Source organism: Moschus berezovskii, chromosome 4 (genome assembly GCF_049115385.1).
Source record: "Moschus berezovskii isolate FMDL1 chromosome 4, NW_MosBer_1.0, whole genome shotgun sequence".
Classification (NCBI taxonomy): domain Eukaryota; kingdom Metazoa; phylum Chordata; class Mammalia; order Artiodactyla; family Moschidae; genus Moschus; species Moschus berezovskii.
This window is the reverse complement of record NC_142463.1, coordinates 3,066,897-3,089,720: the sequence shown is the minus strand read 5'-3', so window position 1 is coordinate 3,089,720 and position 22,824 is coordinate 3,066,897. Positions and strand designations below refer to the sequence as shown.

At 51.7% G+C, this 22,824-nt stretch overlaps 1 protein-coding gene and 2 non-coding genes across 7 annotated transcripts in view; all 3 read left to right on the top strand.

Annotated features, from left to right (window-relative positions):
* The first annotated feature begins 3,969 nt into the window (after positions 1-3,969).
* Positions 3,970-22,824, top strand: part of UBE2F (ubiquitin conjugating enzyme E2 F (putative)) — a 46,430-nt gene continuing 27,575 nt past the window's right edge. Inside the window, exons 1-4 of one of the 5 annotated variants that reach the window (XM_055401567.2) lie at positions 3,990-4,146; positions 8,966-9,099; positions 18,380-18,409; positions 22,645-22,710. In XM_055401567.2, the coding sequence (XP_055257542.1) occupies positions 8,982-9,099; positions 18,380-18,409; positions 22,645-22,710 (214 nt within the window). In that variant the 5' untranslated portion in view covers positions 3,990-4,146; positions 8,966-8,981. Of the gene's footprint in view, positions 4,147-4,847; positions 5,065-8,965; positions 9,100-18,379; positions 18,410-22,644; positions 22,711-22,824 lie in introns of those variants that run through there. The other 4 variants (XM_088835073.1, XM_055401568.2, XM_088835074.1 and 1 more) reach the window with 4 other exon arrangements.
* On the top strand, positions 22,121-22,263 carry LOC129541897 (small Cajal body-specific RNA 17). The gene has a single exon (XR_008682950.2).
* LOC129541887 (small Cajal body-specific RNA 18) lies at positions 22,339-22,426 on the top strand. The gene has a single exon (XR_008682940.1).

Below are 22,824 nucleotides of genomic sequence, written 5' to 3'. Positions count from 1 at the left end.
TTTACTCTAAAAGGCCCAATCAATCTTTTCTAGCCATTACAATGTGCCGCCTCCACTTTCAACAACAGAAAGCACCAGGAGGACCCCGGCTCTTGCACGTTTGTGTTCAGCCTCCCCGGTTGGACTCTAAGGCCAGGGCTGTGGTCAGCACAGCGTCCTGCCTTCATCCTCCCTCCAGCAGTCTCCCAAGTGAGACTGCAGAGACTCTGACCTCCTGTGTGGGGGGCAACCTCGAGTTACAGTTGTACCCACCATCCTACAGTGATTTACCAGGACTAGTTCTCCACGGAGCTCATGGTTTCGGAGGACAGGGTCTGCGTTTTAAACACTCTGTCTCCTTCCGGCAGTCAGCACTTGACAGATGCTCAGTGTACAGTTCTTTTCCTTTTTAACTTAATTAATTTATGTATTTACTGGGTGTGCTAGATCTTTGTTGCTGGGTGTGGGGCTTTTCCTGTGTGCGGCCAGCGAGCAGAGACTACGGGGAGGGGTCCCAGCTTCTCATCACGACGGCTTCTCTTCTTGTGGAGCCCGGGGTCCAGGGCGCGCAGGTCTCAGTGGCTGCGCCACGTGGGCGCAGTAGTTGTGGCTCATGGACTTAATTGCTCTCGGCATGTGGGATCGTCCTGGACCAGGGATTAAACTTGGGTCCCCTGCACTGGCAGGCATATTCTCACACGCTGAGGCACTAGGGAAGCGCATCACACAGTTCTTGACTTACGGAGATAGATTTCAGGAGACCCTGTAGGGACACGGGACTGTGTGTGTCCAGGCCTGCTCGTTAGTGCCCTGGATCTTGCTTCCTAGGAGAACGGGCCTGCTTGGAGGAAAGGATGCACCCCCTGGAATAACCACCAAACAGGTTGGAGCAGACACCAGCGGAGAGCCAGGGTGGACCCTTCCACCCGTGTCTCCTCAGCATCCAGTGTTGCCAGGGCTGTGTTCCAATCCACACAAGGGGCTGGGCTGGGAACACCGCTGAGGTCCTGCTCTGGCAAAGGATTGGAGTCCACAGAACAGGGTGGGCAGAGCAATCCTCCAATGAAGCCGGGAGCCAGGAATGTCTACCCTGATGGGGTGCTGCTGGCATGAGAGAGCTCTGCTCCATCCACAGAGTGTGTGGGAGGGAAGAGAGAGTGAATGGCTAAGGAAAGCACCCCCCGTTAGGCATCCCCTAGGCTTTTCCTGCCCAGGAGGCCCGGCCTTAACCCAACAGGCACCTGGGCCCTTGTCTCAGGTGATATTAACCAGTTTGCAGGATGCCCCAGGCTGAAGAGTGCCCAGAGCCCTGGTCAGTCCAGACCTTGGTGGTACCATGTCACCAGGAAAGTGAGTCCCAGACCGGCCAGGACAGCTTCTGGGGCAGCCTGTACAGTTGTGTCCAGAGTCCAGGATGGCTAAAAAGATAGAGGACATCTCCCCTTCCGTGCTTCAGCCCTGGGCTGAGCTTCTCAGGGTAGGGATGAAGGAGATGGGAAGGACACCCGATGAATTATGTCCACCTGCTCGTCCTTGGGCACCGTGCTATTCTCAGAGGATTGTTACCGAGTCCAAGCTCATGCTGCCTGCTGCACAGAGGCTCACAACTGGTTCTCTACCCCTTCCGCCCTTACAGATAGGTGCACGGGCATAAGCACACACAGGCAATTGCACACACGCGCATGTACACTCGGGCATGTGCACATGTGTGCACACATATACGCAGGCATGCCCACATGCACACACATACATGGGCATGAGCACATATGCACACACACATGGGAGGCTGGGAGGGAAGTGACTGCCCCTCCACGGCCTGGATTGTAAAGATGTATCTGAGGCCAGGCCCCAGCTACACAGAAGCAACTGGTAGGACAAGGCCAGTCCCCAGAGGCCAAGACTCGGAGCCACTGAGGGCTGGAAGCCAGGCTCCCAGTTTCCTCCTCAGATTGATTCTACATGTATATCTTGTTTTCTAAGTCTTTTGCACTTAAGTTAGTGAAAGTTTGGTTCTGAAGGGATTATGGATGAAAACCAATTGCTTCCCTAGGAAGCAGGAGGGCCAGCGTCGCCCTTCTCTTGGCCAATGGCGGCACCAGTCACCTAAGGGACACGGTGCACGGGTTGAGGGCAGACCCCCAGCTCCACCTGGGCAGGCAGATGGCGTCTGTGTCTGTTTCCTCATCAACGAAGCAGAGATAATAAAGCACCTGTTTCGTTAGCTTGTTGTGAAGAGTCTAGGAATCACCCAAGTCCCTAACTAAGGCTCAGATGAAGCCATGAGGCTGCCTCATGGGATGGAGCTAGGAATGGCTTCATTTACCCGCATTGGTGAGGTGTGGCCACCACTGGCCTGTGCGTGCTCAGGCTGCCCTGCAGACTGCTCCTCAGCAAGACAAGTACCCAGGCCAGCGCACTGCACCTTCACTTGCTGCCTTGCTTCAAGGCCTTATCTTCTTTCCAGGGCTCCTTCAACAGGCTCGGGTAGTATTTATCTGGCACCTGGTACATGTCAGGATGGGGGAGGAGGGTCAGACGATGGGAAACACAAAAGAGGAGCTGATGGAGACAGGCCCTGGCCCTTTCCACCAGGAAGAAGGAAGCTCAGAGCTTCATCAAAGTCACAGAGGGGCACTTGCACCTCCCCAGCTTTCAGCCCTCTCTGAGAAAGTGATGTCTAAGCTTAAAATAATTTAGGGTAAAGAAGGAGGAAACTGTCCCCAAACAGAAGTAACACCATGAATTTTGTTCTTGACTGGTCTTGCTGATCGGGGTTTCCTCTTTGCCTGTCCCCTCTTCCACGAGCTCTTAGAACCAGAAGCCTCTCTTAGAAAGGAAACTTGATATTGTCACACCACCCTCCAACACCTCTCAATGGGGCTTCTGAAAATAAAATTTTAACTTCTTGGCCGATTCTTCCCTGTCCACGAGGTGAACCTCTTCTGTCAGATGGCTCTCTCCTCCAGGAGCCCTGTACAACTCTGCCAGAGTGCCTGTTACCAACTACACCAGGACGCGAAGGGACAGGAAAATAGTGTGTACTCAAGAAGCTTGAGAGTCCCTTGGATTGCAAGGAGATCCAACCAGTCCATTCTAAAGGAAATCAGTCCTGAATATTCATGGGAAGGACTGATGCTGAAGCTGAAGTTCCAATACTTTGGCCACCTGATGTGAAGAACTGACTCATTGGAAAAGACCCTGATGCTGGAAAAGATTGAGGGCAGGAGGAGAAGGGGACGACAAAGGATGAGATGGTTGGATGGCATCACCGACTCGATGGACATGAGTTTGAGTAAGCTTCGGGAGTTGGCGATGGACAGGGTGGCCTGGCGTGCTGCAGTCCATGGGGGTCGCAAAGAGTCGGACACGACTGAACGACTGAAGAAGCTAGAAATTAGAACAATTTGAAACAGATTTTTAAAAGTAGGTACTTTACAAAAGAATAAGCGATGAAAGAAGGAATAAAAAACGTAGAGCAACAGGAAAGGGCCCACCGATTCTACTGCGGGTCCCGCAAGCACGCCGGGGAGTTTGGAGGCTGCAGGTCTGACAGCCGCGCCCCGGGTCACTCCCGACCGTGCGGGCTTTGAGCCGCTCCTCTGCATTCTGAGCGCGATGATGGGCGCCCCATCCACCGAGCAGTCAGCATCAGCCTGGCTGCCCACCGCGGACCACGCCGCGTGACAATCCGGAGCCGCAGGCCCTGACCCAGCACAGGACCAAATGAATAGAGGCAGGAACACAGCTCGGAGCCCCAGGAGCTCTGGCGCGCAGGCCCGGGAACTGACTGGGCGACTCGCCCCCAGTCGCTGCCCTGTCGCCACTGGCCAATCAGCGAGGGCCGCAAGATCCGTGCCCGCCCCGCAGCCAATAAGCGAGGCCCCAGCGGCCGGCCGCGAATCCAGCCCCCTTTCCCGGTGCACACTGCTGTTCGTGTGTCAGGCTCCAAATAAAGTTCTTCGGGCCTTTGAATTTTTTTTTTAAAGCGCCCGCTGCAGTCGCCGCCGCCGCCGCCTCAGGCGAGAGCAGCCGAGTCCCCGCCCCGCCACTTCCGGTCCCGCCGCCCCGAGCCGGTGCTGGCTGTGAGGGGCCGCGTCTCGCTGCCGCCGGCCGGCTAGGGCATGGTGTTGGGCGCCGGGCCCGCCTCGCCTGTCTCGGGGTGCCCAGGTGAGAAGAGCGCGGCCCTGCGGCGGGCGGCCGGCGGCCGCGGGAGGGCGGCTTGGCTCCCTCGGCGCCGGTGCAGCCGGCGGGCGGCCGCCTCAGGCCGCGCCGCTCCTCTCCTCGCGGACGGGCGCGGTGGGGGCCGGAGGGCCGGCGGGCGCCGCGGGGCGCGGGCCGGGGAGTGCGGGGCCGGGGCGCTGGCCGCCTCCGGGCTCCGCGGACAGGCCCGCCCGAGCCCGGGCTGCGGGGGCACGCCGCGCCCCCCTCTCTCGCCCGCCGTTTCGGGGGGGAAGCTGCGAGCCTCACTGTCCGCGAGGAAACGCAGCGCCCAGCGGGCTCAAGGTCACCGGTCCAGAGGGGCTGGAGGCGGCGGGGCTCGGACGCAGGCAGCCGGACTCCTGGCCGGGGGAATCGGGCTAGGCCGGGGAGTGGGGGGGCGCCCCTGGGGGTGCGGAGGAGCCGGGCGGCCGCCTCGCCGGCGTGCCTGCGGCTCCCCACCGGGGGCGACTGGGGCGGGTTTGCAGGGTCTTCCCGGGGCAGAGGATGGGGGGAGGACATCTTGGACCCATCCCTAAGGCCGCCGAGTCCCGGCTGCTGCGGAGTCTTGGGTGTGGCCCTCCCCTCCCCGGGTCTCGGTTCCCTCATCTGTCATACGCGGGATCGGGCCCGCCCCTCTGCCTTCCCGCCAGCTCCCGAGTGGGGTCGGGACGGTTTCCTAGTGGCGGGAGAAGGCTTCCTGGAGGAGGTGCAGGAATCTGCCGCATAGTCATCGGTTATCCGAAGGAAGAAGCAGGATGGGTGGCGAGAGGAGGCAGGGCGTCCAGACCTGGATGTCAGATTGAGCAGAAGCTTCCAGAAATGAGCGAGGTGTCGCTGAGGAACAGGAAGGAGGCCCATCTACCTTGTAGGGAAGGTTCCAGGCTGGTAAGGGGATGAGGCAGGGGAAGGGCCCACGTGGGGTAGATGTTCCAAGAATCACCAGCAGGTTAACTGGTACGGGGCTTGAGGACCTCCACCTGGACAAACTGCCCCTCAGGTAGTAGGCAGGGTAGGGGGAGGCAGGTTTACAGCGCCAGATAAAAGGGTTGGGGTCCAAAGGTCATCAGGCAGTCAACCACTGAGGCTGGCCTTCCGAAGCAGGAGGATGGGGTGTGGACTTTATGTCCTGATGTGGGCCCGTTTTTGACTGTGGAGTTGGTTGACCCCTAGTGACATGTGGTTCCACCTTTTACACTTAGATTGGGACTCTGCCAAAGCAGGAAGAATTGTAACTAAGGAGTACCCCACCCCAGGAGCAGAATGGCCCCTGTACAGGTGGCCTGGTCTGATTTTGCCACTGCAGGCCAGAACGCTGAGTAAATACTTCTTGATGATGAGCCTAGTAAACAGCACAGGGGCTTCCCTGATGTCTCAGTGGTAAAGAAAATGCCTTCAATGGAGGAGACTCAGGTTTGATCCCTGGGTTGGGAGGATCCCCTGGAGAAGGAAATGGCAACCTACTCCGGTATTCTTGCCTTGGGAAATCCCATGGATGGAGGAGCCTGACCGGTACAGTCCCTGGGGTTGCTAAAGAGTCAGATACAACTTAGCAACTCAACCACAGTAAGTAGCACATAAATCTTTGAACAGTTGCAATAAAGTCCCACCCAGAGGAAGAACTTAAATGGGCCAGTTACAACTTAAGGAATTTAGAGACTGAGTGTGCTAGTCAGTATAATTTATTTGTTACTGAAAATGCTGCCGTGGTCAAAGTGTAATTTTTGATAAAAGGGAAATTTTAGTTTTAAACCAGGTCTTCAAAGGGTGAAGCATATCGACGAAGGAAAAGAGAATTCTGAAGCAGACCACAGGTGTTCAGTTAACCTGACAGCTTGAATAATTTATTTTCATTCATTCTTTTTGCACAGAGTTAAATTAACAGCTATGGAACATGCCCAAATTAGACCTTTGGTTTATCCCTAAAGTGGTGTATGAAAATGATGCAGATGATGGAGAAATAGGTGGTCATTATATAATTAGATTTCTTAGAATGTTCAGAGTATGTTTTGTCTTCTATGGAAAAACAGAACATCACTGTGTTTTATATCTTGCTTAGTGTCTTTTATCAAGGGTCGCAAACTTGTTGAATATCGAAAACCAGGAATCTAATTCCAAATGGCATTGCGTATGGGGCATACTCTGCCCACAGAGATGAATTTAGTGTGGGGTAAGAGTGTAAGATGATTAAGCAGAGTCCATAGGCTGCAGCAACACAGAAGCATCTTGGTGTGAGCCTTTCTTTGTGTCAGTTGGTCTTGCCGGGACCCTCTGAGCAGCCCCTTCAGTGCAGGTCTGCAGGGAGCTGGGTGTGGGTCAGTCATGTGCCCTGGGACCCACTCTTCCACTGGGCTCTTTATTATGACTTTCCTAGGGTACTGCTGGGAAGGATTGGGGGCGGGAAGAGAAGGGGACGACAGAGAATGAGATGGCTGGATGGCATCACCGACTCGATGGACATGAGTTTGAGTGAACTCCAGGAGTTGGTGATGGACAGGGAGGCCTGGCATGCTGTGATTCATGGGGTCGCAAAGAGTCGGACACGACTGAGTGACTGAACTGAACTGAGGGTACTGCCTACCGAACTCTCTTTACACAGGCTATGCTTTTATTGTTTGCCATGTTTGTGTTTCCAGGGTCAGCTAGAGTTTAAAAACCAAGTGGACTTTGTGATAGATGAAGGTCTTGGCGCATCATCAAGCCGCCCTGTCGATGTGGCAAGGCTCATGTCCTCAAGTCTGGGTGCCTGACAGTGGGTTTGGTCGGGAGGCAGACACTGCTTTGGGATCCAGATTTGCTTGAGGGATTAATGACAGGCTCCCTGGAATGGGACTGGGGGGGGTGGGGGTGAGCAGGAGCCCCAAGCTGTAGATGGTGCTGCTGTCCCTGGTAGCTTGTGGGCTGGGGCCCACAGGTATTCTGACGCCACCCCAGCCCTCCCTCGTGAGATTGCTTGGTGAGCTGAAGTGATAGTCCCCCACGCTGGGTGAAGCTGAGATGTGTTAAATGGTTATGTCCTCTCTGTAGGTCCACCTGAGGAGACGGCACGGTACAGTGGGAATAAGGAAACTAGTGATGGCTTGGTAAAATTTTGACTAATTTTATTGAGGTACAACTGAAGTACACTACACTGTACGTGTTTAAATCATGTGATTTGATCAGTCTTGATGTGTGTATATAGCCCTGGAACCATCACCACCTTCAGGATAGAAACAGCACCATCATCTACTCGGGGGAAACCAGTGTTTCTATGGTGACCTCTTCTAGCAGTTGAGTGGCCTCACACAATCCAGATCGTGGTCCCCAGCTGTCCCAGAATCCACACCCATGAAAAAGTGGGTGTCAGGGGAAAGGGTCCATCCTAGAGCTGACATTCTAGGAGCTCGTGAGTACTGATGTGTAATAGAATGTCTCTTGAAGCATTGAGACCAATGGTTCCTAAAGGGATTAGGTGAGTGATAGGTCCTGTGTAGTTCAGAAGAGCATATTCAATATATTGTTTTCATAATAGAAAATAAAATCTTACAGTCTTTGTGGGATGGGGAGATACACAGATGATGGTGTGAAAAGTGAGGGACTGGATTAAAATGGCTCAAGATATTACTTAAGTGTTAGTTGCTCAGTCATGCCGGACTCTTTGTGACCCCATGGACTGCAGCCTACCAGGCTCCTGTGTCCATGAGATTTTCCAGGCAAAGATACTGGAGTGGGTTGCCATTTCCTTCTCCAAAAGATACCTCTTTTGGAGGGAGAGAGTTATTCTTATAGTTTGGCTTTCAGGATCTTGGCCTCAAACTAAAAGTTCTTTCCTTACGTAGGTTTAAATTTTTCATCTGGAAATTCTGGATTATTTTTTCTTGAAAATGATCAGAGTGACATTGCAAGGAAATGATATTAAAACAACAAAGGAAATTATGAAAATACTGAGCTGGTGATCAATTTTTGTCCTCGGTCAGACGTTCCAGAATTCCTCTCCGACTGGTAAAGCATGCAGGAGGAATCAGGCCGCCCGTCAGGAATGGCGGTTTGTGTACATAAAGAAGACGGTGCTGGAGGACAGTTCTGTCTATAAACACTGCTGACACTTAAGTCCTTTCTCCCAAGCAGTCAGGTGCATCACCCGTGCTTGGTTTTTATTGTCCTTCCCAGTGAGCTGTTGGGGAGGGAACCTGAAACACAAGTGGGCTGGAAGCAGTCAAGTGAAAAGGATCTAGTTTGGGGCATTAATTATAATTTGATTAAGTTGCCGTTGCCTTCCATTGTGAGTGCAGCACAACATACACAAATGTGAAGACGCCTATTAAGGTTCTAGCCACACTTTTATTAAAGGAGGGAGGAAAGCATCGCGGTGCTCCCTCCTCACCAGGGGCTGACGCCCCCCTCTGTCTGCGAAGTGCCAGACACTGGGGCCACACCCTCAGAGGCGCACTGGGGCCACACCCTCAGAGGCCCGGTCGCCGCAGCAGGGGAGAGCAGTGAACAGTGGTGGGCCCACGTGGAACCCGTCAGTGGAGGCTGCCCTAGACATGAGCTCCACATCCCAGGGCCTGCTGCTCAGTGAGTGTTAAATGCTTGGCTCTCCTTTTAAATTTTTCATTCATACTTTTAAAAATTAGATTGAGAGAGGCATAGAGATTACCCAGATTCATCTTGGAGGAATGCAGTCTTGTTAATCTGTCTTACATGCTACATCTTCCTACAACTAAATTATGGGGAAAAATTAAAAATCACCGTACATCATTGCCTCAGTGTCTGGAGATGAGCGCTTAACCTGCCTTTGGCCTTTCAGGAAAAAGGCAGCAGTGATGCTGACGCTGGCAAGCAAGCTGAAGCGGGATGATGGTCTCAAAGGGTCCCGGGCGTCAGCCACAGCCTCTGACTCCACTCGGCGGGTGTCTGTGAGGGACAGGCTGCTTGTTAAAGGTAAGGGCCACCCGGGTGAGCTGTTCTTATATCCCACAACAAAACAATGTCTGGCCCGTGGCTCTTTGGGAATATGAAGCAGCTTGTTCCTGCTAAATAGAAAGACCTGTGTGAAACTATTTTTAAATATAATTCCTCATCACTTACAACAGAAGGACTCTGCACTGTGCACACACCAATGGCAGGAAAATGGTATTAGAACTGTGGTGTATCTTACAGACTCAGGGTGCTCTCTGTTGGGGCCACCAGGGTGCTCGTGGAAGGAGTAAGGCTCCAGGGACAGCAGACCCATGACTGGTCTCAGTGCTGTCTTAGGTGTGGGGGTGCTTCATCCTTTCTCCCGGACTCCTCGGCACCAGAGGATCTCATCTATAGAGGGAGGGTAATTTCTTAGGGTCTTTCTCTCTCTCATTCAAATCACAGCGTTAGGAGAGCCTTGTGCAAAATTGATTTCTTCACAGAATTAATAAAGGTGTCCTAGAGCTGTGGAGTGTTTGGAGAAGGGTTATGTAGTGTGGGGTGTGTGTGTGTGTGGGTGGATGTGTGTGTATGTGAGAAACTTGTGCAGTTAGTGATTGAACAGAGTTGCAGCTCTTGAGTGCAACAGGCAGTTTCCCAGAGTCGTGAGGCCCACAGAAGAAGAAGAAATGGTTTCTTCTTTGAAGGATCTGTTAGCTGGCAGTGCTTTTCACTTTAAGACACATGTTTACATTTTGAAAGTGTAAGGCTCCAGGAAGCACAGAGTGTTAAGTAACTTGTTAGAACTACCTGTTTAATTTTGTATTAGGTGGACACTATGGTGGGGGTGCCTGGCGTTTGCATGTCCAGGAACAGATCTGATGGGGGAGACCTGGCATGTATGAGTGCCCCGTGCTGGGCCTTCTCAGAAACAAAGCACCACTGTGAACAGAGGCGTCAGGTTCTGGGAGATAGGTGGTGCCCTCGTCCCTGCTTTCTCTCTGCCTCTGAGTTCTGACTGAGCTCTGGTTCTCTCAGCCTGAGGGATGATGGGCTAAAGATGGAGTGAGGATCGTTTTTGACATTTTGACAGTACTGCTCCGTCAGGGAGTGCATGGACTGCATTCAGTCTGTCACAGTGCAGGAAGTTGACCCTATGGGAACTGAGAGTGGGGCCTGGCTGTAGCCCCTTACTTGGAAGGCCTGGTAAGACTTTCCTGGCTGCTGGCTCTAGGGTTCCATCTATAGAGGAAGCAAGGAGCCAGACAAACAAGCCAGGGAAGGGGTTTGATGCTTGAGTTTATGGTCCTTCAAGGGGAGGGTGTTCTAATGCCAGGGAATTGATATCGGGGGGGGTTGTAGCTGAGTAGTTGCGGGTGGGACACTGGCACAATAAACAGTGCCACCTTCTTTCCACCTCCTCGTCATGGCTGACGGCAGCTGCTGACCACTGAGCACTTGGGGCCAGGCCCTCTGTTGGGAACTTTATAGGGCAGTTCTTGTTTGACTTTTGCTAAGCCTTGACAGGTGAGTGGTTCATTTCACAACTGAAGAACTGAAGCTTAGAGAGGGTTCAAAAACTTGCCCAGGTTTCAGCTTTATTGTAGCAAGACAGCCAGACCCACATTTTGGGGTATGGCAGGCACTTGGGGAGCAGAACCTGAAGGATCAGAAGTACGAGTCCACAGAAAAGAGAATTCAGGGAGGCACAAAGTCTCCACCACACCTCCTCATGCTCAGGAATTCCCCTGGGAACCCTCAGGTGCCTCCAGGGCCTGACACAGCCCAAGGGAGCCCATTGAGGCCCATAGCACTGGACTCTGCCCCAGGTCCTAGGAGAGGAGATATCTTTGGCTGGGTTAACATGCTGGGTTGAGGTCCTTTCGTGTGAGCCTCATCAGGGAGAGGTGCGGAACCTCCTTGTGAAGCCACCAGTCCATTCTCCCAGAAACACTGGGGGTTATTAGGGTTCTGGGCCCCAAAGCACTTGCAGTTGATGGGTGTTTGTGCAACAGGGCTCAGAGTAACGTGGCCCTCGTGTGGTCTGCTCTCTCCCTCAGTCTCGGGGGCAGCCAGACCAGGGGGGACCAGGCTGACTGAGTGGTGAGTAGTTTGGGCTTCTGATTGGGAGGGTAGGTGGAGAGGAAGGGTGGGCCTGTCCTGAGAGAGGAAGCTGTGGCAAGAGGTGCCTGATAGAGGATGCTCTGATGGGTGATGAGTGCTTGGTCCACACCTGAAGCACTGCTTCTCCTGGTTGGATGTGGCTGCAGCCTTCATTCTGGGGATTTCTGATGGTGGAAGTGAAGTCTGGTGGAGTCCCTGACTCCTGTGGGCCTGGTAAGGCCCTTGGAGGGATAATTGCAGGAATCCCTTCTAGGTGAAACTCCTCTTTTGGAAAAAAGTAGGTTGGCTGTCTGCGTTCAGGATAGTCAGTCGATTGCTGCAGTCAGGACAGTCACCCAGGGCTGTGGCTTTGCCTCTGGCTCATGTGAAAGTGTTACTCATGAGGATCAATAAGTTGTAGAAAAGTGTGTTAATGTGTCTTTGGGACTCAGTGGTATGTGCTGAGTTCCCAGAAGTGGGGAGTTTGGTGTGCCATGAAGTTATTAAAGAGGGTCCCTGGGACTGATCTCTCTGGAGGGTGTTGGAGCAGGGGGCGGGAGAGCTCTGACGAAGGCCCCAGGACAGACAAGGGCCTGTCTGTCTGCTCCTGCCCCTCTGCTCCAGGGCAAGCTCAGCCCTTCGGAGCGGACCCCAGTCCGGTGAGACGGTCAGGCCTGTCAACCAGTCTGGCCTGAGGCAGGGGCTCTGTGCAGCTTACGGTTCCCAGAAAGACTGAGAGCAGAAGGCCGTCTACTGTCAGCCCTCACTGAGAGGGCATCTGGGCCATGCGCCCCATATCCCAGAGGAAAGACCACAGACGCTTCCAGGCAAAAATATTTTTTTAGCTGGTCTGTTGTCGTGCTTGGATGACCTTCCACGGTAGGGGATCTGGCTCTGTGCAGATATCCGTGGGGTTAACATGGGAGGTTGACAGGGACATTCGTCCCCAGTGGTGAGGGCCAGTGGTGGCTGCACAACCGAAGAATTGTGGGCCTGGTTCCGAAGGTGACAGGTGTAGCCAGCTGCCCCTGGAAGCACAGGGGCCTGCCTTGGAGGAGCTGGCCAGCATGAGGCCTCTGTCATGCTGGCCCCTGGGCCACAGCAGCTTTTCATTTGCACCCCTGAGGTCACCCTCAAGGACATCGTCCAGGCTGGGACTGGAGAGGTGCTTGTAACGGCAGTCCCTGAGGTAGAGCAGTTGAGTGTTTCTGGGCAAAGACTGTCTGTCTGTCCTGAGTCCTGGGGAGCTGGGGGGGCTCCTGGGGGGAGAGTGTTGGGTCTGCATTCCCTGTTGGCCCCAGCTCAGGTCTGGGCCTGGCTGGGAGCCGTCCCCTGTGTTCTTAGCCACAGGGCAGGGGCGCTGCTTTCTGGTGGGCCTTTGTGGTTCCGCTGAGTCCATTAGTTCTGAGTCTGATGGTGCTCCACACCTGCCAAAAAAGCCTCTGGGCAGAATGGTCTACTTTCTTGTCTTTCTGAAGCTTACTTTTCACATAATGGGAACATGTCAGTGTGTCTCCCTGTCCTTTGACTTATTCACTTGACAAAGATTTTAGTGCCCGGTGTGTGCCAGCCTCTGTGTGCCAGCCTCCTGTTAGTGACCCCTGAAGACCTCTTGGGGCTCCAGGCAGGCTGGCCGGAAGCGTTTGCTAAATGTGGAGATTTGGAGTTGAGCTGACTGGGTTCAGGGCCAGGTCTGGGGTCAGGAACTACAGGGACTGATTCTGCAGCCGTCGTCCCCTCAGCCCCTGTGCCCCCGTGGCCGTTGGTGGTCTTATTTCCGTGGCTGTGGTGGCTCTGTGCTCCTGGCCTGGTTTACCAAGCCAAGAGGCCTGGCTGCCCCCCTGTGTGGGCTTTCCAACATCCGAGGTGTGGGTGTCCCCACAAGGGGCCATATGTGGCCTCCCTGGTTGAGCACTTCTGTGCCCACCGGGGCAGTCCAGTGCTATGGTGGTGCAAGGAGGGCTCTGGTCCAGGGTGCTTCCTGGAAGAATGGGCGAGAGAGAAGAATTTGTTGTTCTCCAGAGCTTTTTTGTCCTTGCCAGCCCTGCCCAGGACTCTGGAGGTGGGCTCAGGGTTGGCTGGCCACGCTGGCAGAGTGTCCAGAGCATTTAGTAGCGTGTGAAGTTGTGGGCTATGTGTTACAAAATGTGTTTAAAAAAAAACTAGGGCAGTGGCCCAGAGAGGAGGAGCCCTACTGATGTGGAGTAAGGTGGTGGCCCACGGCTCCCCTTTAATGCTTTCTTACAGGGTTTTAAACACCAGTGAAACCACCTGGGAATGTGGTAGCCCCCTCGGGCTTGCCAAATAGCCCCAGATCTGGGGGAGGCGGGGCCGGCGGGGGCGGGGAGGATCTGTGCAAGAGGAACGAAGGTTCCAGTCAGCTTTGTTTGCTCATGTTGAGAGTGGGTGGTCGGATGGCGTGGGGCTCCACCCCCATCCAGAGCACTCTCTGCTGCAGACTCTGCTGGCTTTCGGGGTTACATCCTTGCTGCCCCAGAGTGTGGCGCGGCCCTGACTCCTCTCCTGTGGGCCTGCTTCCTGCAGTGTACTGCTGGAAGGCCCTTAGGCTGAGTGGCAGTGGCTCGGTGGGGGCTTGGCCTCAGCTGAAGCATTGCGGTCGCTGGGAGTGGGATGATGCTCTTGGGACGGGTGTCTCCCCATAAGGGCACTGTTCGTGGACACTGGCAGTGCGGAAGAGGCACTCAAGGCTTAAAGACAGGAAGCTAAGAGATGAAGTTCTAGTTGAGAAACCTAAGAAGTAGGGGTAATTGAGGTAAGAAGAGGTAATCAAGTCTTCTGGGCAGCAGCTGCCAGCTCTGCCTGGGTCAGAGGGCACAGCTGTCTTGCCTGGGTTTCCTGACGGGGCTCGGAACTGGCTCCTGTGCAGAACCATTGGCGTTTCTGATTGGGCTTGGTCTTAGTCAGCTCAGGCTACCATGATAGAACACCACAGACATTGCGGGGGCAGGGGCTGGACACAGGGAAGGCCAAGGCATTGGCAGATTCAGTTCCTAGGGAGGGCTTCCTGGCTTGTAAGCACCTGGGTCTTTTCCCATAGGGCACTAATCTTATCAGGAGGGCCCCACCCTCATGACCTCATTTAACCCTAATTACATCCCAGAGGCCCCACCTTATACATCACGTGAGTTTAGGGCTTCAACATATGAACTTGGGCAGAGGACTCAGTTCAATCACTACACCTTTGGAATGCCTTGGTCACCAACTGCATCAGGAACAAGGCTCCTCATGTCTCAGGGTGTCCACACTGCAAGTACTGCCACTCTGCTGGCAAGTGTGCTGTTTGTCAAGCACTTTCCAAGCACTCCATGTGTGCCAAGCTCAGGCCCAGGGACTGGGGTCCCAGGGCTGGATCAGGATGTATAGCCCCCACCATGGACCATATGCAGGCTCCAGGGACGGGCAGTGCGGAAGCAGCTGGAGCACTGCGCTGTGAGCAGCCCACAGCAGGAGCAGGGTCCTCGCTGCGGGGCTGTGGTGATGGGTGGATTTTGTACTGTGACATTTCAGTGCAGTCGTGCTTCAAGTGGGCTCTGTGGTTTGCTCTTTAGTTAGAAAGGAAGAGAGTCTTAATTTCTCAGAAGGAAGTTGTGCAGCCACTTAGTTGTGCAAAGTGCCGGGTATCTCTCCAAAGGCTGGGCTGGTGAGCCAGAGAGGTGTTAGCATCTTTGGAATAGGCAAGACTTTGGCAGTTTAAAAATAATCTAACTTCTTGGTACCTTCCAGGTGGGGGTAGGGAGTGTCCTTCAAGCAGGACAGGACTGCTCTGACAAGCGGCCTCTCAGGCATGTAAAGCAGATCGCTCGTTTCTTTGGTCGTAGTCTTTTTGTACGTGGATTCTGAGTTAATTGGGCTTCCCTGCTGGCTCAGCAGTAAAGAATCCGCCTGCAGTGCAGGAAACTCAGGTTCAATCCCTGGGTTGGGAAGATCCCCTGGAGAAGGAAATGGCAACTTGCACCAGTATTCTTGCCTGGGAAATTGCATGGAGAGAGGAGCCTGGTGGGTTACAGTCCGTGGGGTTGAAAAAGAGTTGGACACAACTTAGAGACTCAGCACTTTCTGAGTTAATTGCTGTTGCTGTTAGTGAATTACTATTTGCCCTCATTTGAAGTGTACAGGTGTCATTTGTGACCCCTCCCTGAGAGGAACACTGTGTTGTAGTTCGTTTATCTTCTGTACTGGGCTGGACCAAAGTGTCAAGCTTCTATAATGAAACCCTCTGCCTCTAAGGTCAGATTTCTTGCATGCACTGGTTCTTGGACCAGAGGCCCTGACTGTGGTTGTGTTCATCACTGGACTGGGTCTGGGGGCTGCCCTCCCTGGCCCTCAACTTCCTTCCCCGAGGGAGTTACACTGAACGGGGAAGTGCAGGCGTAACACTCTTCTTCGGAGTTTGATTCTAGACCACAATGTGAAATTATTAAATCCATCTATAAAAATAGCTGTGTGTAGATGTTTTAGCTTGTCAGAATAGCCTACAGTGGTTTCTTACACTTGGAGAGAATAATAAGATTCACGGGCCTTGGCCCCATCCAGACTTTTCAGTGTAATTGGTCTGGATGAGGGGAGAAGGGTTGCTCAGCAGGTACTAGATTGGGGATGGCTGCACAGCTCCAGATTTTACTGAGTCACTGAACTGTACACTTGAGGTTGGTCTGTTTACACTACGTGGATTGTATGCCCCCGATGATTATGTGCAGTCAGGTAGGAGAATCCCTGCCCTGCATGAGGCGTCCTCGGCCAAGAGCCTCTTGTCCCCCCACCCCGTCCCTGTGCGCAGGGTCCGTTCTGTCGCTTGGTCAACACGATGCCCTGGTCAGCGCCTCTCTGCCCTCCTGCGCCCAGACCTCACCTCTTCCCTCTTCCTTGGTGCCAGCCTGTCTTCTCAAGCATTTCCCTTCTGTCATGTGGCCCCTTTCATGTCTTCTGGGCACGTTTTCTGTTTCACTGGGCTTTTGTAAAACTGCACGACCAGAGCGCTTATGACAGCAGTCAGAATAGGCCTGCCAGAGAAAACTGGGTCCCACGGGGCAGCATTGGTTTCTCCAAAGGGTCCTCAAGAAGGGTTTCTTGTAAATTCTTATCAACCGAAAGCTAATAGTATAATAAATATGTAAATAGTATATACCTTAAAACCATATAGGTTTCATTATATGGATGATGTTTATTTAGACGTGATTAATATGCATAACTCATTTGGTAAGATGTGTACTTTTTTGATAAAATGAATGCCCTGTGTGCACTGTTGGAGCAGAGCCAGGTCCTTGACCCCATCCTGTTTGGAAGGTCCGTGTGAGCCGTGTCAGTGTTCCTTTGCTCAGTGCCCTGCTCTGTGGAAGGCTTGGAGTGGATAGCCTGTCCCTTCTCCAGGGGATCTTCCTGACCCAGGAATCAAACCGGAGTCTCCTGCATTGCAGGCAGATTTGTTACCGGCTGAGCTCCCAGGGAAGCCCATGGAAGGGCTAGAGTGGACCAATCAGAAAGAAAGGTCCTTGGAGTCCTTATAAGGATGGTGCTAGTGAACCTTAGAGGATCAGCATCATTTTGTTTTAAGTGTGTATATTCTAATGCACCACAGCATAGGACTGTCCAGAGGATAGACCCCAGGCTGGCATTTGATCACAGACTGCCCTTTTTTCATTTCTTGACTCCTCCCTCCCCTGCCCCACCTCACTTTTCTGGTTACATATCCCAAATGCCTGGACCCCAGAGTTAATACGTCTAGTGGGCCAACTGTCTCTACCCAGATTATCAACTAGCTGAAACCAGAGGTCTGGCTCTTCCCTAAACCCTCGGCCTCAGAATGACATGGTTGGATGACATCACCGACTCAGTGGGTGTGAATGTGAGTAAACTTCAGAGATGATGAAGAACAGGGAAGTCTGGCATGCTGTGGTCCATGGGTTCGCAAAGACTCAGACTTGACTTAGCAACTGAACAGGTCTTCCCACAACTGCACTCAACTCTGCAGACATCGGGGCCCCTCCCTCCCCACCCGTCCCCTCCCACCTCCTCACTTGAAGGAGTTATTTGCTCCTCATGTTTTGTAGTCTGGTTTCCATCTTTCCACTTACCTTCCTGCTGGTTTGGATGCACTCCACAGGGTCTGACCCACATCCCGGGCTCTCCCTCGGGCTTCATCCCCCTCGTACCACCGGACCAGTGTGCCCTCTCTGCTGAATCGCTCCTGTGTTTCCGCTGGTGACCGTCCCTGCTCCTGTCCTCCACTTTCTGCTGGAGGTCTGTCTTCTCACCAGCCTCTCCCCTCCGTGGGTCTCATGCTGTCAGGTTGCGTGACTGCAGGGGCTCCCAGCCCTGGTCATGAACCCAGACTTCACTCCCTCCGTCCCACCTCTGTCGCCCTCCCCTCAGTGGCCCCCAGCTGTGCCCCACACCGTTGGCCCATCCTTCCATCCACCTCACTTCTGGGCCTGCTTTCCGGGCCTGCCTGTCAGGAGCACCCACCTCACAGGTGCCCTGGCCCCTGCTTTGCCCTTTCTAAAGCTGTGCCCTTGAGGCAAAGCTTCAGATATGTCAGAGGCGCAGGTAACTTGCCTGGCTTGCCTGCCCGGTTGGTGGGGGCTTTGCAGCTTCATGCTGGCAGAGCAGTGCTGGGCCTGAGCACCGAGTGCGTGCCTGATGGAGAGCCCCGAGGAGAGCGCTGGGGCTGAGGCGCGCCACCCCGGGGGGAGGCCCCCTTGGGTGTGAGCTCACCCACAGATGGCAGGCCAGTGCACGGGCCTAGCGGGAAGCAGAATGTTTTCTCTCACTGCAAAAGTTTGAGCGCAAACTGGGTGAGCCCTCGTGGGAAGACGAACCTGGAAAAACTGGAAGAGGCAGAGTTATAAATATAAATCAGATTTTGAGGGCAGTAGTTCCACTACTTGGGGGAACGAGATTTTCAAAACCGCTTTAGTGACTGTTTACCCATAGGTAATTTCTGTTCATTTTGAACAATTCTCATTTGTACTAAAGTAAAATTTCAAGGGCCTTTGACTGCATTTGTTGGCATCCTGAAGTCACTGTGTGTATTTGAAAGCAACTTCATGGCTTAAAGTCTTAAGCGTCAGACCCAAGTGTAGATTTTGGTTAATTCTTTTTTTTTTTCTTTCAGTGTTTTGGAGGGAATTGCCAATTTAGAGCAGGTGATTTTATGTGGAGTCATTAACTAATATTAACAGTAATCTCTTTGTTTCCACAGAGGTTGCAGAACTTGAAGCTAATTTACCTTGTAAGTATAGCATCCCCAACCAAACATTAAATGCTATAAAATAAATTTGCATGGAGAAGCTTGTTTTATGTTTTAATAACTCTACATAGCAAAAAGCCTATTTTATGTGTGTATTAGGAATAAGCATGCACTCTGTGCAAACAGGTAGCAGGGTTTTTTCAAGGCCCTGGGAAGGAGAAGGTAGCCAACAGCACCCCCTCTCCTTACTGCCACAGGAGTCATTGGTTAGGGCTCACCCGCCGTGCACACGTCCCGTCCCATGTCCCCTCCCAGTGAAGAGACACGTGAATCGGTGGACAGCCCTATTTTTGTTAGTGGCGGCGCCAACGCTTCGGTCCAGAAAGTGCCTATTTGTGACTAGGCCCTGTGCCCAAGGTTGGACAGCTGTGCTGCCTTCGTGTCTCCAGGTCCCCTCCCCTTGCTTGGTCCTTCCCGCCTGACACATGGGCCTGACTGAGGGCCTCGCTCGTGAGCAGGCTCGCCCACCCAGCGTTCACTCCTGCGACACGTGTCATCGGTGCCTTCTCGTGCACGACCATCAGAGTCTGAATGCTGTCACCACTGTAGTGTTGTTTGGAATTAGAACTTTTTATCATTACACTTGGTTAAGGCTGAGGACATCTACGATTTTGGTGAAATAGTTTATATGTGGGTCTCCTAGTCCGGGCAGATGCTCGGGAGAGCTTGATACGGAGGCCTGTCTCACACAGGGTGAGAGAGGGCCTTCTCCAACCCCACCGAAAGTTGGAAAGGTCCTTGTGGGGTGCAGTGCTTCAGTGGTTGTGCAACCAGTATGTAAGAGTCAGTACATACTCCTTGAAAAATTCTTTTAAATATATAACATTTATATATGAGTATAGTGGATTGTGCTAAAATATATTTCTTAGTGTTGGTCAAGAATGTCTTAAAAGTGACTGGATTGCTTGACTTCAAAGTTCCTTCCAAACAGAACAAGAAGGAAATACTTTGGGATTCTATGAAAAGGTTGTCTTTCCACCTACGGAAGTATTTACAAATGGTTTGCTTTAAAACGTTCTAGGAGAACAGGCAAACAACTGTGTGTGGGTGGGACAGGGAAGCAAGGTCAGTGAAATCCTGAAGCTGGGTGATGGCTGTGTTACAGTGTTCTCACTCTTTTTCCCCTCTTCTTTTCAGATTATGTAATAATCTAGTAAAATCCAATTAAAGAGAAAAATGTGGTCCTTCTGTTCTCAGCCCCCATCATGTCTTCCCACTGACCCCCCAACTTGAACGTATATACTCATACAGACATTTAATCAAAGACCATAAAACCCAGAGATTGTCGGTTAGTAACCCATAGAGTGCGACGAGTTGACTCACTGGAAAAGACTCTGATGCTGGGAAAGGTTGGGGGCGGGAGGAGAAGGGGACGACAGAGAACGAAATGGCTGGATGGCATCACCGACTCTGTGGACATGATTTTGAGTGAACTCCGGGAGTTGGTGATGGACAGGGAGGCCTGGCGTGCTGTGATTCATGGGGTCACGGAGAGTCAGACACGACTGAGCGACTGAACTGAACTGAACTGAACGCATAGAGTATAGTTTAGCTTTATCTAGAAGGTTAGTTTGAAAACAATGAAACTATAATTGGCTTTCAAACCAGATTTTAACTGGATATTTTAGGCTTGAAAAAGGTGTGACGTATCTTCCCAGGCCGTACAGGTGTGATGTCAGATTAAACAAACTACACGCTGCGTGCTTCTCTTCTCTCTGCTTCCTGCCTGCTTTCCCAGTCTCAGTGGACACAGTATAAATCAGTTTATACGGACAGCCAGGCTTTCCACAAGTACATAGCTCATTCTAAAGAGGAAACAAGAAGCCATAAAAGAACAGATCTTTCCTGTCTAATTCATAATCTTTCTAAAACATTAAGGCAAACAAAATAACTTGCTATAGAGCAATGCTGCTTAGAAATAATTCAGAACTAGTTTGGAACTCTGTACCTGCAAGTTTATAGAGGTTTCTCTGTTTGCAAAAAATAAAAAACATCTCTTTCAATTAGATGGAAATATTATGAAAGTCCTAGCCTATGTCTACAGACAGAGAAAAAGCTTAATTCTGGAGTTTTAATAATTAATGGTTTGCCGTTCCCTTCTCCAGTTTAATAAAGCCCCTACACTGAACTAAAGCAAAACCTGAACTAAAACAAAAACCTGACTAACTTTTTGTTGTCGTTGTAGGAACTTAAGACTTCTCCTTAGCTTTAAAAGATTTGGTTCCTTTTAGGGGTTTTACTGTCTTTGTTTTTGTTTTTTAACCCATCTTGATGATTTCTTTATTCTTGGTGGGACAGTCTGTATTAGAGGGATTGATGTCTATATCTGTCCCTTTATTAAACGAGAATATGAAGCAGTAAAGACAAATGGATGGTACCAACTTTATCTAATTAATGAAGCATTTCCCACACCTGTGTCATATGGTTTTGTTACATATATTTCACTAGAAAAATGGCATTTATCTTTTCAAGTTAAATTAGGAAAAACAAAACCCATTTAAACTACTACGCATAGTTCAAATGTGTGTCTTGGGTGAAAACCTTGGATTCTTCAGTCCCTGGTTTCTTTGTTTCAAAACCAAAGAAAATGACAGTGTGATCTCTGAGACCCTGTTCTGCTTTTCTAGACTGAGTTACCTTTCACTCTGCATTGATTTTTCTGAAGGATTGGTCCAACAAAAAAAAACCCACAAACAGTTCTGCATTGTGCGTCATATCTGGCGTGTCCATGGAGCAATGGAATGAGGCATAAACCAGCTTTACTTTGGAGTAAACTTCCTCTGTTTGGTAACCTGCGTGGCCTTGGGCCGGCCACTGAGCCTCTCGGGCCTTTGTGTCATCTCTCACTATCGATGTCGGACTAGATGGTCTCTAAGGCTGGGTCCCAGGATAAAGTTGAATCTTTCTTTTTTGGATGAAAATTCATACCGTGTGAAACTAGACAGATGTTTTCAGTAGGACTTGTAAGAAGTTGTCAGTGGACGACTCAAGGAGTTTAGCATAATATTTTCCAGGTTTATAAAATACAATTTTTACCTATATTCCCTCCGTCTTCCTTCTTTATTTAATCCTTTGGGTATTTGCTCTTCTCGTGTGTTATTTGTTTGAAGGCGGCAGATGTCGGCTGTGGCCACCTTACCCTGTCCACCCCACCGCAGCAGCACTCTCCAGGGGGCTCTCCGCGGGGTCTCCTAATCCACACCCTTCTGGTGTGGCTCTCGTGGGCCGAGTGTCACCATCTGAGTCAGCCGAGCCTCATTCTACCAGCAAACCAAGCGGAGTTACCGGTTGTGTTCTGAGGATGTTAGGGAAAAATTTTTAAATGCCGTGGCCTGGGTGTGCGCTTCCTCAGCTGGCACAGTTCTTTGTAACTTCTGTGTAATGTGGTGGGTACAGCCCAGAGTGTGGCCTGGGCTCTTTTCCTGCTTTTTCTATGTTTAGCTCGCCTTTACCCACATACATTAATCTCCCTGAGGTGTGACTTCTCAAAGTAAAGTAGAACCAGTCTTGACATTAATGGAAAGAGCTCTGTTTTTAGGAACCATTTAAAGGGTGAAAGATAACATGGTCAATTTGGAATTAACTAATAAAAACCTGTAAGGAGAACGGCCCAGGGGGAGGCCCGGGCACGCGAAGTGGGGCAGAGAGGTAGGCGGCTGTGGGGTGTAGCGAGTGGCGTAGGGGACAGGGTTGCCCCCAGGTCCACGATGCAGCCCCCGGATGAGGCCGCAGTATTTTCCTTATATGATCGGGCCCCATGGCTGGCGGTGCCGCCGGCCCAGAGCCTGAGAAGATTATAAAAACGTGCCAGGCAAAATGGGGCCAGGGACCCGGAGGCTGGGAGGTTAGGGGGCGGCAGGTAGGCTAAGGTTTGGGTGACGTTAGGGTGGCCCCTGCCACTCTGCAAGCCCTGGTCAATGATGACGTGACTGACCACTGCACAATCTTGAGTTCTGGGAGCTAGGTGATGGAGCGTGTTCTGAGAACGGACTGAGGCCGAAATAAAAGAAAAAAAAAAAACCTGTAAGGAGGAAAACACTTGACAAGTATCAGTGGTTTGCAATTTGAGCACATTGGCACGTTTATTACCAAATAGAGGAGATCTACTGGTTTAGCCTGTCAGCGCCTCAGCAGCGTTAAACTTTCCATGTAATTTTGAGGTTTGACTCAACATAAGGACTGCCGCTAGCCTTCCTGACGAGCTGTTTCTTTTGCAGGTACGTGTAAAGTGCATTTTCCTGATCCAAACAAGCTTCATTGCTTTCAGCTAACTGTCACCCCAGGTAATATTCTTACATGTGTAAGTGTTAAAGTGATTTTCAGAGAGCAAATTCTAAAGATTTCCCAAGTCTATAATCTTTGGTTTGATTTGTCCTCTAACTTTTTGTAAGTTATAA